The sequence below is a fragment of the Ascidiella aspersa genome, chromosome 5 (genome assembly GCF_963924565.1).
Source record: "Ascidiella aspersa chromosome 5, kaAscAspe10.2, whole genome shotgun sequence".
NCBI lineage: Eukaryota > Metazoa > Chordata > Ascidiacea > Phlebobranchia > Ascidiidae > Ascidiella > Ascidiella aspersa.
In genome coordinates this window covers 19,186,930-19,199,325 of record NC_139451.1, presented here as the reverse complement: position 1 = coordinate 19,199,325, position 12,396 = coordinate 19,186,930, and the positions used below count along the sequence as shown (strand labels likewise).

The 12,396-nt window shown below is 38.9% G+C and overlaps 1 protein-coding gene across 2 annotated transcripts in view; it reads right to left on the bottom strand.

Annotated features, from left to right (window-relative positions):
* Positions 1-12,396, bottom strand: part of LOC146145236 (uncharacterized) — a 57,208-nt gene extending 44,812 nt beyond the window's left edge. The window contains exons 1-2 of one of the 2 annotated variants that reach the window (XM_083390336.1): positions 12,273-12,396; positions 4,815-4,902 (exon numbers count right to left, since the gene is read on the bottom strand). In XM_083390336.1, the coding sequence (XP_083246462.1) occupies positions 4,815-4,882 (68 nt within the window). In that variant the 5' untranslated portion in view covers positions 4,883-4,902; positions 12,273-12,396. The remainder of the gene's footprint in view (positions 1-4,814; positions 4,903-12,272) is intronic. The other variant, XM_083390335.1, reaches the window with a different exon arrangement.

Sequence of the window (12,396 nt, the reverse complement as noted above, 5' to 3'; positions counted from 1 at the left end):
ATAAGGAAAGTCTGAAAACGTTTTCTTTTCTTAACATGCAATTTACATTTGATCAATTGGCTTAGAGACTTGTTTGTTGGCCAAACAAAAGGCTATTATAAACCACTAGTTTTAAGAATTTTTAGGTGTCGAATTATTACACATCACGTTAACAACTTGACATTTAAAAACGACACAGCTTGTTAATAAACTAAAGATCGCCCACTTGCAAGGCATTTTTAAGACACGAAAAACTTATAAAAATGCGTTTGCAGCTACTGTGGTTTACAGGCAGACTAGTTTGGAAATATGGCTAGATGGCATTTTTGTAGCGTTTGATTCGCTTGGGTGATTTGATGACGACAACTTTCGTACGTCACTGCAACAGGATTTGGCTAAAAATCCCCCTTTTCCACTCGAAACTTCGTCAGTAGCGCTGTATTAATTTACCAAGAATGTTGCGTTTAACCTTTGCTCGACCCCCTTTCTATTTCGCAAACTCTTTGCCAAAGCAAAACACCAGAAACACACTGCTACACACAACCGTGAATTTTTCTAGATCATTTTTTTATGCGCTGTTTAAAAATATTGCACTTTTACTTTTTTATGTTCGTTAATGGGGGAAACTGTTATAGCATGGTGAGTTATAAAACTGTTTTTAATTTAAAGACTAGTTTGAATAAAACTTTGTTAAAAGACAACGTTTAGCCTTGGGAAACATCAGCAGACACGAAATTATACCATGTTACGAAACTAAGGCGCGGTTACTCGAGACACGGATGAGTTATCAGCGTCGAAAAGCGCTATCAAATCTCGAGGCAATTGCAATTGCCGACACTTAATTGTCGCAGAGCCGCCGGTTTGACGTGTAAGGCCTTGCGCCAGTGAAGTCAAACAAAAGTTCGACGCGCTTTCGGGGCCACACGACGTCAGAAAAAGGTTCTTTGACGTCATAAAGTGCGCACATGCCGGCGGCGAGATCGACCAGGAAAAAAAGGGGAAGCGTTAATCCGAGTCTTGCCTGGAGGAAAAAGATAGTCTTCCAACTCGAGGTGAAAATCCGCTCGCAAAGGTTGATTGACATGCGTGTTTTTGGTGCGCAGAGAAATTAAAACGACTGTTAAAGTTTTTTTTATTTTACGGCTGAACTTTCGGCGACTTTTCGACAGTTTGCGGTTGGTTGCGACGCTCGTGTTTGGCAAACCACAAGTCATATTTTGTACGGTGACATCTTAAACTTTTAGGGGACGGAAGTTTACGGCGGGGAAAAGTTCATATCGCCATATCGGCAAACGGCTCAGTGCAAATCCGGCAGACGCAGCTTTATTATTCATTGGCAGCAGTTTGACCTTTGGGCAAACACGAAGTCGCATATTGGGAACTCATACAATTCCAAGAAACCCGTGTAATCCAAAAAACAGGCAATGTTTTACTTGTACAACGATTACAATCCCTCGTTCAAACCGTTTGAAAGAGTGTTTTACCCCAAATTTCGGGTTAGCTGTTTTAATTTAAGTTAGAGAAACTCTTGGGTAGCAAAGTTTCGACATCAATTGTGATGGACATTTAGCTCTTAAAGTTTAATAAGTTATAGGACTTGTAACAGAGTTCTTAATCTGTGTGCGGCGACACCTTGAAACAGTTTTTTTACCGTAATTCTTGGTTAGCTGTTTTATTTAAGTTTAAGGAATCTTGAGTCGCAAAATGTTCCGAAATCAAATTGTGATGGACATTAGTATTAATAAGTTAAACGACTTTAAGGTTTAGAACAGAGTTCTCAATAATCTGCGCGTGGCGACGCCCTGATGCGTCGTTTTATTTTCCAAGGGCGTCCCACAATAATTTTTGTTTCTTATCTAAAGTTAAGCGCGGTAATAAAATGTTTACAGATGTTATTACCCCTGGACACGCGCGTTACAGATAATCAGTACAAAATCTGTGCAACTAATTACGATTTTCAGAAACAAAAGAATAAATTCATTAGTGTATAAGTTTAGTGAAAGATGGCGAAATTTTCGCTTGGTCGGTCGCAAGTCCAACAAACTATTCCAAAGGAAATGTATAAAAAAGTTCTTGAGAACCACTGGAAAAGTCTTGAGGATATAGGTTCCAACTTTAAATTATCTAAACTTGTTGTCCAATTAACTTTTTATTTTTAACCATTACCTTACCTTAACGATTGGGTTCACAGCATGGGGTTTCCAAAGGGATAAGACAAAAGGTCAAGTGTAGGAAAATCGTACGAGAGTTTTATCGTCACAACAAAGCAAAACAAAGCGCTGGCAATTTTCACTAATAAGCCCCGAGTAGATGTACTTAAAACCCTCAAATCGAACAAGGATGCTACAAAATAACAAACGAAATGAACTATTTGGGAATCGGCGAAATAGTCGTCGCAATGCGCCTTTTTTTCTCGCTTTCTCTTCTTCTGTCCCGTTTTTCTGGTTATCAAGATGGTGTAAATTAGATAACAAAAAACAGGCAGCTCCAGTAACCACTGCACTCGATAAGCCTAGACATATGCGCAACCCACGAAAAGTCCTATTTAGTTTGTAAAATACATACAAAAGTAAATTGTATTCGGGAAACGAATGTATTTTAGCTCCGCCTTGTTTTTACATACAAAATGCAACCGACAACATAATGCGCTCAATAACAAAACAAGTTTTTTTCAACCTAAAAGTTAAAGTGCAAAACTTAAAGCTGCAACGTAAACTGAAATAGTCTAGATTTAAAGCCAGCTGAACCGATACGTATAGCATGACGCAATGGATACGCAACAGGTTACGTAACAGGTTACGTCAGTACAACAAGTCAACTGGGGAACCGAACTTAAAAACGAGGATTAGCAAATCGTTTCGTTACTCGCTTGCGCTCGTGCGCTGTGGCAAAGTCAGTTTTTGCTACACTGCCGATTAAGGGTGGATCCAGGTGTGCCACAACACCTTGTCCCGCCCCAAATATATTTTAGCCTATTTGCACTACGTAAAAAATCGAGCTTTGGGCAAATGCTGATTGCCTAAGAACAGTGGTTCCAAGACTCTTTTATTCCGTGGCCCAATTTTTGTTTCCAAAACAAATCGTGGCCCACCATTTTTTCCACCTTTAGGATTAACGAAAAATTTTCCAATTTTATAAATATTTTTATTCTCTTGATAGCATTTGTCCAACAACAAAAGGAGCTGTAATACGTTTCTGATCAGTCTGTTAAAGCGTTTTCGCAGTCACAAGACATTTTATTAATATGCCAACAACTATTTTAGTAAAAAAATGTATAGTTGCAATATTTTTAAATAGCTCTATGGCCCACTGAAAATAGTCTCGTGGCCCACTCCTGGGCCATGGCCTACAGTTTGGGAACAACTGCCTTAGAAAGATGGTTTAGGGGGATTTTTAGCACAACATCATTTTTTGCGCTTCACGCAAATATTTACTGTTTTTTATATAAACACAACACTGGCAATAACAAGGTCCTTTTCAATGACAATTTCTAAACTCGATAAAGCAGGTACTTCTATATTAAAAGTTACAAGGAAAACTTTCATATAGATCAGTGGTTAAGTCAGGGCACTCTACATTAAAAGTAAGCATGTGTGTTTTTGAGCTACTGAGAAACCAAGCTAAAAACGAAACTGATAGTTAACTCTTATTATAGGTATCGGCTGAAAAGCGTCGAAGTATATTCTAAAATAGCAGGCACAGTATTGTGTTCGTGACAGTTTGTTTTGTTTTTCAGCAGGGTTGGGGGGGGGGGGGGTTAATTGCGTCGCAAACCGTTTCGAGCAGCAACTGACTAAGTATTAACGCCATACTCAAAAACCATTTAAAGAGCAAAAACAAAATGACTAAAAAGTAGCAAAACTACGTTATTACGTAACGCAAACGTAAGAATAACTACATCGTTTGTGACGTAACAGTGCATGACAATTGAAGGTATGCCTGTGATCGACTCTTGTGGTAATGCTCATATCTGCCACAAAACAAATTATTAAGAGTACAATATTTATAAATTTGGCGGGGCATGGTCCCTGTGGCCCCCCTGGCTACACAGTAGGACTGCGGAGTCGGACTCGGAGTTTGAGTAATACTATAGGTAAAACCACTCGGAGTGCGATGAAAGACACACACAAACATATGTGTTTAATAACATCTGTGATCTAGCCCCTCGGAAGTTGCTTTATGACCAACGATTACGGCTTCCGTATCAATAGTACACCGAAAAGCCATCGCAGACTCGCCGAATCTGTCGATCTATGATGCAAGCAGAGCAAGCCAGAAAAACAACTGGCCTGCAGTGAGGTTCGAACTCACGACCTACGGTGGAATAGCATATGGTGACATACTTTTCCATGAGCCCTATGAGTGGATTGCTGAATATCCATCTTACTTTAGTTACGTAAATGGGTAAAATACAGGCTGTAAAGTCGGATCGCACATTTGTCCGGACTCGGGCTCAGGTTGCTTTTAACTAACTCCACAGCGCTGGCTCCAGCGCAAAACAAATCACAGAAATGTTTGGCACGCGAGTTGTTGATATTTTGACATTATTCATAAACTGGCACACTGCATACAAAAGGTTGCCGACTCCTGGGATAAACAAATCAATTAGTATTACTTAACTGCGAAATGTATAATAATGTGTAGAAAAAATAACATAAAAAAAGTTTGACTTCTACCGAGTATTTTTTTTTTAATCTAATATTTGGTTGCAAGTAACCAGAAAAAAAAAACTTATAATTCTAGTTGAAATGCCCAGTAGATACTTGAGTTCAAAAGCATTCTCAAAGTGTGTTCAATAAAGGTTTCTTTATCCAAGCCCTGTTTTAGTCACTCACCGATCGATCGAGATGCTCTTCCAAATATTCGGGAACGAGTCATCCTGGAGACCTTCGTCGTTCTGCATCGCCGCGTTTAAATTACGACCTAAGTAAAAAAAAGAACTGTTTTAAGCTCTCAATTTTGCTTTAAGAAGTCCGGCTCTTTTGCAGTAAGAATATACTAAACCAGTGGTCCTTAACCGGGGTGCCGCGGCGCACTGGTGTGTTTTTGTTCAATTGGTAAGCTTCTTGATACAACTATTTGTGTACGATTAGAGACCATTATATCAAATGACATTTTCCTACACGTTTTAAGGTAATTGTAATGTTCCAGTTCCATTTAAAATGACCTCCCAATAAAATTCTCATCGAAAATTTCATTCGGGGTGCCGAAAATGTATTTATTCTTTTTGAGGGGCGCCGTAAGCCATAAAAGGTTAGGAATCACTGTACTAAATGTTAAAAAAATTGAAAATAAGTTTATGGATTGTTTTCATTAGAGGTAAATTTTGCTCGTTGTTTTTTAAGGGAAAAAAGTAGAGAACGAAAAAAGCATCATCTAATCAATATTTTCGCCAGAGGGGCAAAAAATGAACCAACAGTCAACCAAAGAAGGTAAGAATTCAAAACGAAGCTAAAAAATGATGTCCAAAGAATGTCAACAAACGTATGCCGACGCGGGGATTGTAAAAGTTGTTTTCAGACGTCCATGGGGAGTGCGTTACGCCAAACAGAGGCCTGTTTATTGCGCAGCGTAGCAACGTGTGTCCATGTTCGAAGACGAATCGGTTTCAAAGAGTTTTGGGATTGTTAGAAAAAAGTTTTCGTCAATTTTTTTTCAAAAATAAAAAAATAATTTTTTGTGAAATCTATATTGAAATTTTGCACTGAACAAAACGTAATCACATGATCGTGTATAACATATACACTCGAATTAGGGTAAATAAGAATCGGACATTTGTTCAAAGGAGTCTGTATTTCGGATAAGTTGTACCGTAAAATACAGAAAAGCTGTGTCTTGCGATGCATCCAAACATTTTATATTTGTTTTTATGTGACAAGGATTTTACGCGTGACCTCCTACGTAAAGATTTAAACCATTTTAGGCCGTGTTAGTAAATACTTCACTTCAGTTTAACGCGTTCCGATCAAATCTGTCACCACCCCTGTTAATTCCGTTTACCCCGGCCAGAGTTTTAGGGTCCGCCAATATTTGAGCACCGATAAAAACGTCGACCGGTGAAGTTAGCTCGCCCGCATGTCACAACAGCTAAACCGGCTGTAAATTCCGCTGGGTGTGCGACAAAAGCAACGCGATGTTGCCCTTGGCAACGCAAAAACAACTTAGAGAGTAACAGGCAAACTGGAAAACCCCACGAAGTGACAGTTTTTTTTATGTTTGCCGACACCAATTTAAAAGCGTTTAATTTTTTGAGACGCATAATTTGCGAGGTCGGAGTTTTAAGTGAATCATTTCGCAAATATAAAACTACGGGATAACTTTGCCTAGGTCATATCATAAAGGTGCGGGAAAGACTAGGTATGATCTTTGACGTCATTCGTTGGTAAAATTGGCTTAGGTTATTGTGAACCCAAGTCGGACAAAACGGAGCGTTGTTCAAGGGATTAAACAGCAGTTACAAGTTGAAAAACATATTTTAAGTTGGGCTAAAACGCAATACTTCAAATCAATTGTTCTTAACCATAATTTTAATCGCATTATGGTTCCATCATTCGTATCGAAATGACCTGCAAAGTCAAGTTTAGGACGCATGGCAGCATGTAACTAACACATACAGCAATCATCCAACGAATAGCAAGATCAACAATATTTGCTTTTCGTTCAAATTTGGTTTTCAAACGTAACTAAGCAGTACCGGCAAAACCAAAGCTGTAATCATTTTCAAGGACCTTGTCGTTCTTTTTTTTACTGCGGAGATAACAAAATATTACTAAACAGGACAAAATAGAGCTAACTGATATTTTTGCAAGTCATATAAACAGAAACATATTACACCAAAAAAACGGGAAAAAACAGGCACAGGCGCTGTATAAAGTAATTGACCGACACATTGGCTTATTACATCGCGAAAGTCTCTGCTGTTCGAAGTATTGCCAACTTTACCAATTTAGACAGATTTTATTTTTCCACCTAAAAGTCGAGACATAACATGAAAACGGCTTCACATAAAGACTGCTTTGGGCCGAAAGCCACGTGTACCGGTGGAATTCGGGCATTGGGAATGCTCTAAATAAACAGACTGTGCCCATAGCGGCCAGTTAAGTCGGATCTAAAGTGTCGAGTGCGCCGGATTAAGGATACATAAGCGCCAAGAGGTTAGATTGGCGAGGAAGATGCGAAAGCTTTGTAATTGTTGCCGGTGGCGTGTTTATATGACCCATCTTCTACAGACGAAGGTTTCCGCCTCGTGGCTTTTTGTTGACAGATTTTGCGCGGATTTTGTGAGGGTTTATAACACAGTGAAGAAACTTACGAAATGTAAAGTGATGTTTGTTCGACTGATGCTTGGCGTCAATTTATTTTTCGGTCTGTAAAATGCACTGAACGTTTAAAAAATTGTTTCGACTGCAATCTGGAGACAAGTAAAAGTTGTCAACTTTAGCAGTTTCAGCAGTGTTCAGCCTTACAACTTCGGCTGTGCACTTTAGGCATTCGACTAAACATTGTCACTTACCTGGAGAACCCTCTGAGGCGCATTTAAGGAAAAATCATTACGGGGAGAAGCACAAATAACTCGGCAATCCATCGTATTTGCGCTTTCAGGCTTGATAAATGCGAATTATTGTGCGAACAACTTAAGTAAAGGCCGTGTCTTGTAATTTTACGATTACAATCAAGAAAATTACATGACGATTCATGCACGCATAATCGGCTTTATCACTGACTGTAGTAAATCGTGTCCTGAGTGTTTTCAAATGCAAAAAAAACAATGTTAAATCGGCAAAATGTTATCTAAGTCTCGTGTAGAACAAGTTGTACGTGCTGCCGAAATACGGTTTCAATCCAGTCTTTGACATGAAATCTAACAGAGGCGGGAAAGGCGAAGTTCAAACCACAGCAAAAGGTTGGAGAAACACAACAGCAACGTGGCAAAAGCGACAAAACAATTTCTTGGAAGCCCGACTTTGGCTGTTTCGTTTCAGAATAGCAAAACGCCGGAGCAAAAAGCTTAAATTTCAGCCATTCCTATAGCTTCACAAACGCAAATATTTTTCTTCAAAATGCCCTTCCCAAAAATACGGACTAATTAAAATAAAATCAGGTTTAAACTGAAATTCGATACACCCTGTCGGTTTGAGATTTCGTAGAACCACAGGACACAAACCTAAAGTCAATAAGCCTGCAATTTTGCAAACTGATCGCGTTTGAACGTATGTGACGGGTCTGGAGCAGACGATTCGCTGTTAGTTCACACGACCCACGGTACATAAGTGCGTTAAGATATATCAAGAAAAAGTTAAGGCTGACAACAAAACTGAACAAAACAGGACAAGGTTACAAACTTACACACAGAATTGCTATCCCCATCACTTCTATTAATACCCTCATCGACACCAGCAAAAAGGGACTTTCTGACCGGGCTCGAGGAAACGGGGCTGACCCCTAAAGACCCTGCCCCCGGTGAGGGGTGAAGGGCCCCACGGTCGCCGCAAGTGCCGTTGTTCTCCCATTCATTGAGACTGAAGTAACTGCTGTCAGCCTCAGAGCAGAAACTCAGGTCGTGGCTGTCGATACGTTCCATTTTGATGGGAGTCACCCGGTTTAGCACGTTAAGGTCCATCTTCGTTAACGTTTTCGGACAAATGCTTAAATAGTGTTTTTTTGGTCTTTCTTGGGCAGTGGTAGACGCAGAAGGTATGATTTTGCGCGCGAATTACATAAATAAAACACTACGACAGTCGAGCAGCATAGACAGTTTACACTAAATCTAAAGTTTCTGAAAAAGGCAGGACAGAAAAAGAAACAACTTAGTATGTGTTTTTTATGGCGTTTTACAACCTATCTTTCAGCAACTGGCTTGTTCTGCTTTCTAACGCAAAAAACTCTTTTTATGCACCAAAGGCAAGTGCAGAAATGGCTAAGAGTAAATCGAACTGTTAGACAGCTGCCAAAGAATCGGTATTTATACGTGTAAATCGTAAAACGCTGAGTCAGGCATAAAACTTGAACTAAATCGAACTAAAAACTAGAAAATCCTTTGAGGTAAGCTATTTAAATCCGATCTTTTGTTGCATGTAAAACAATTGTTGCAATATGTTGTTCGTTTTTGTTAAAGCTGAGCTGGGAACTATTAAATTACGTTAAGGCATCAAAACAAAAACTTGGCTTCCTGAAGACGAACTTTTCTGTATCTAGGACCTTTTGTAAAAAATGAAACAAACTGGCAACGATTTTAAAGAGTTATCGGAGTACACGGCGTCAGGGAAAAACCACATGCCTCGAAATAGCTTAATTCGTGTTCGCCTTACACTCTCTCCCATTTTAAACTTCACAATCCTGCACACACGCTTTTCAAACACACGCTAAACTCCCGGAATAAAAAATAAGCACCTCCATCAAGCGGCGCCACGTCACAATTTCCTTTCTTTACCGCCTTTGTGACGTCACAAAGCGAAGCTCTCAACTGGGAGATTTTATCTTCTTTATGATTATTTTACCTGGTGGTACGCAGGCCGACAATGACACGCGTGCACACAAGGCACAATGACAAATCCCAATGCAGGCAAAGCTGACAAAGGGAGACAGGTCTTTCTTTGCCTTAAGACCTCTCCGATTTGCCAGTCCTGTTTGCATATGGCGTCTGAGTAATGAAGCAGGCCGCCGCTGCTTGTTTTTCCTAACTCCGACGGCAAAAACTTCGCGATACTCACGCACGCGCGGGAGCAGTAGAAAAAGGAAAAGTCGACGAGAGATAATGCAGCTTTCCAATGAGAGGAGCCTCATTGAAAGACGGGAAGAAGGGACCGTAAAGTTTACGACGCTTAAGACCGCTGCGAAAACTTTCCTCGAAAAGTGATTTGCGGAAAAAGAGAATAACAGAGAGATGAAGAGAGAGGGAAAAAGAACCCCTCAGTGGTATTGAGACATGTGACGGGCATCGCTCTGGAAAAAGAGCAAACACGGATCTTAATGGCCGGCGTGAGTATGGTACTTCGGCGATTACGTGCACTCGATGCTCATAAATCCAACTGCGCGGCCTAAGGAAAATCGACGATGCTTGGACGACGATTAACGAGCGCGAGAGAAGCAGCACCTGACCTCATACAGCAAGCGCCGGTTGTAGTCGGACTGGAAAAATTTGAACTCCAACGGTTTAGGACCAACATCGTGAAACTCTAATCGCTGGGATTTAGGTTGTTGCGTCAACTTTGAGGTGGTCTTTTTTAGGCAAACGAAGGGCTCGGGATGTTTGGTCCTGTAGCTGCGGTATGGTAGAAGTGGCACTCCCCAAAAACGTAGCGTGCTGTTTGTGAGGTATTTTTTTACAAAATTTATCTGTAATGTCCCGTTTGAACGAAATAAAGCCTCAATTGGGTTGGCTTTATCTTTCGAGAAAAACATTATGGTGGTGTCAGAGCTAAAGTAAGATATTCCTTAACGCCACGCTACCTTTCACCAACATTAGGTTAGGTATATTCAACCAAGTAAAGTGATGTATAAAGTAATATGCATTAAACAGGTTATTTAATTACCGTATACTCCTCTGGTTTTAATAGCTTCGCTTCAAAGGAACTTTTCGCATTTATGCGATTCAAAAGGACACTGTGATTTAAACTTAATATGCATCTGGCTAACGTTTTACATTCGTTATCTAACTTTTTACCCAAAAAAACTGATAGTCACATTTTTCATTATTTTTTGCAACTTTCAGCCCTAAGCCACTGTAAACAGTGCAATGAGAAGTGCGCATAAAACAAACCTTTTTAAGCCGACACATCTTGCAGCAAAAATATTTGAGCTCGCTCCGTTGGGAAAACGCAATTTCGAAAATTACACGCATTCACATGATCGCGAGTTTTAAGCTGCAGCTTGCTTACAAACTTCTTCGTCATTCCAGTCTGGGCTAAATTTTGTCAATATGTTTTTTGTCAGTCTCCACTAACCACATTATATCGCAGTTTACTGCGCATGCGCTTCATGGGCTTTTCTTGTTTAACTTAAAAAAAACGCATTAAAAATTTTCGAAAGAAATTGAACAACATGTGCCTGATATTGTTTTGTCAAATTAAAACAATTTATTTTCATCCCCGTGCCACAAAATGCCAAACTATATTGGTCTGTGGACAAGCCAACTCGACGTTATATATCAGGCGTACAGTAAGATGTCAGTATATATAGCGTCTTATCTAACTAGAAAAAAATCATAACCGAATCACTGCAACATATAGCTCGAAACTGGTGTTTTAAATGACGTAGCTGTAAAGTAGGTTTAAAGACCAAAAATTTAAGATATCGTGTAATGCCATGTGAATTGGGAGACTTAAATTAAATCAATGATAAAATCGTAGATCAATGCTTTGTTAATACTAACAGATAAAACCGATAAACTAAGCACTGGACAGTTGCTCACGTAAAAGCGTATGTACAAATCGTAATTATGGTTTTCCTGAAATAAGCCTTTTAAAATTAACTTACAACGTGTAAAAGGCAAACAGCAGACGGTTTGAAATTTGAACTTCGGAGAAAAAACAGACGACTTGCGACTGACGTCTGGCGGTAAAGAAACGCCGTTAACTTTTTGCTATTGCGCGTAGTCAGCGATTCTTTACGGAGTTGTTATTGTTAGCTTTTTATTTCGCCAGGGGCGGTTCGAATTTTGTGCTTACGCGTTGCGAAATCATAGGTAGTATCAAAATCTGGTCAAACCTGATCAAATATACGCGTACGTGTGTGTGTATATTTTTTGAATTGATTTAAAGATAAATTTATTCATTAATTTTATATTAATCCAACATGGCTTTTTGATTTATTTATTTGTAATAACGTCCAATAGCAAAAATACAAAAAATATTTTTAGAACACTATGGTTGTAAAAACATTCAAGCAAATTAACATATAAAAACTCGCTAACTTTTTTAAGAGTGTTTTGTTTCTTAATCAAATAGAGTAGTTAAATCAATAAAAATGACATAAATATTATTTGCAATTAAATGTATTTATGCTAGTAAGAAATTACTCTTTGTGTGGAGAAAAAAATATTTGCATGACAATTTACAAAACACAAAACTAACCAACACCAACAGTTATATCTCTCAGGGTTTAATAAAAATTCATTCCTATATATAGTCTAACAAAAAGGAAGCTACGTTTCTAAACAACCTTCAAACAAAATAGTATTTTGTAAAAAAATCAGAAAATTTGCATGAGGCTACTGATTTTATAGGACAAATATTAATTACCATTACATGACACAAAAGAACCAAAACAGAACAAATAATTATATTAATACGTACGTTAAGGAAACTTTCTCACCATGTAATAAATTGCTTCTTTTGAGATACAGTCTTTCAAATTGTTACCAATCAGATTACAAAGTGATTGGGAAGCAATAAAAATTACCATTCAAAAACATGTTCT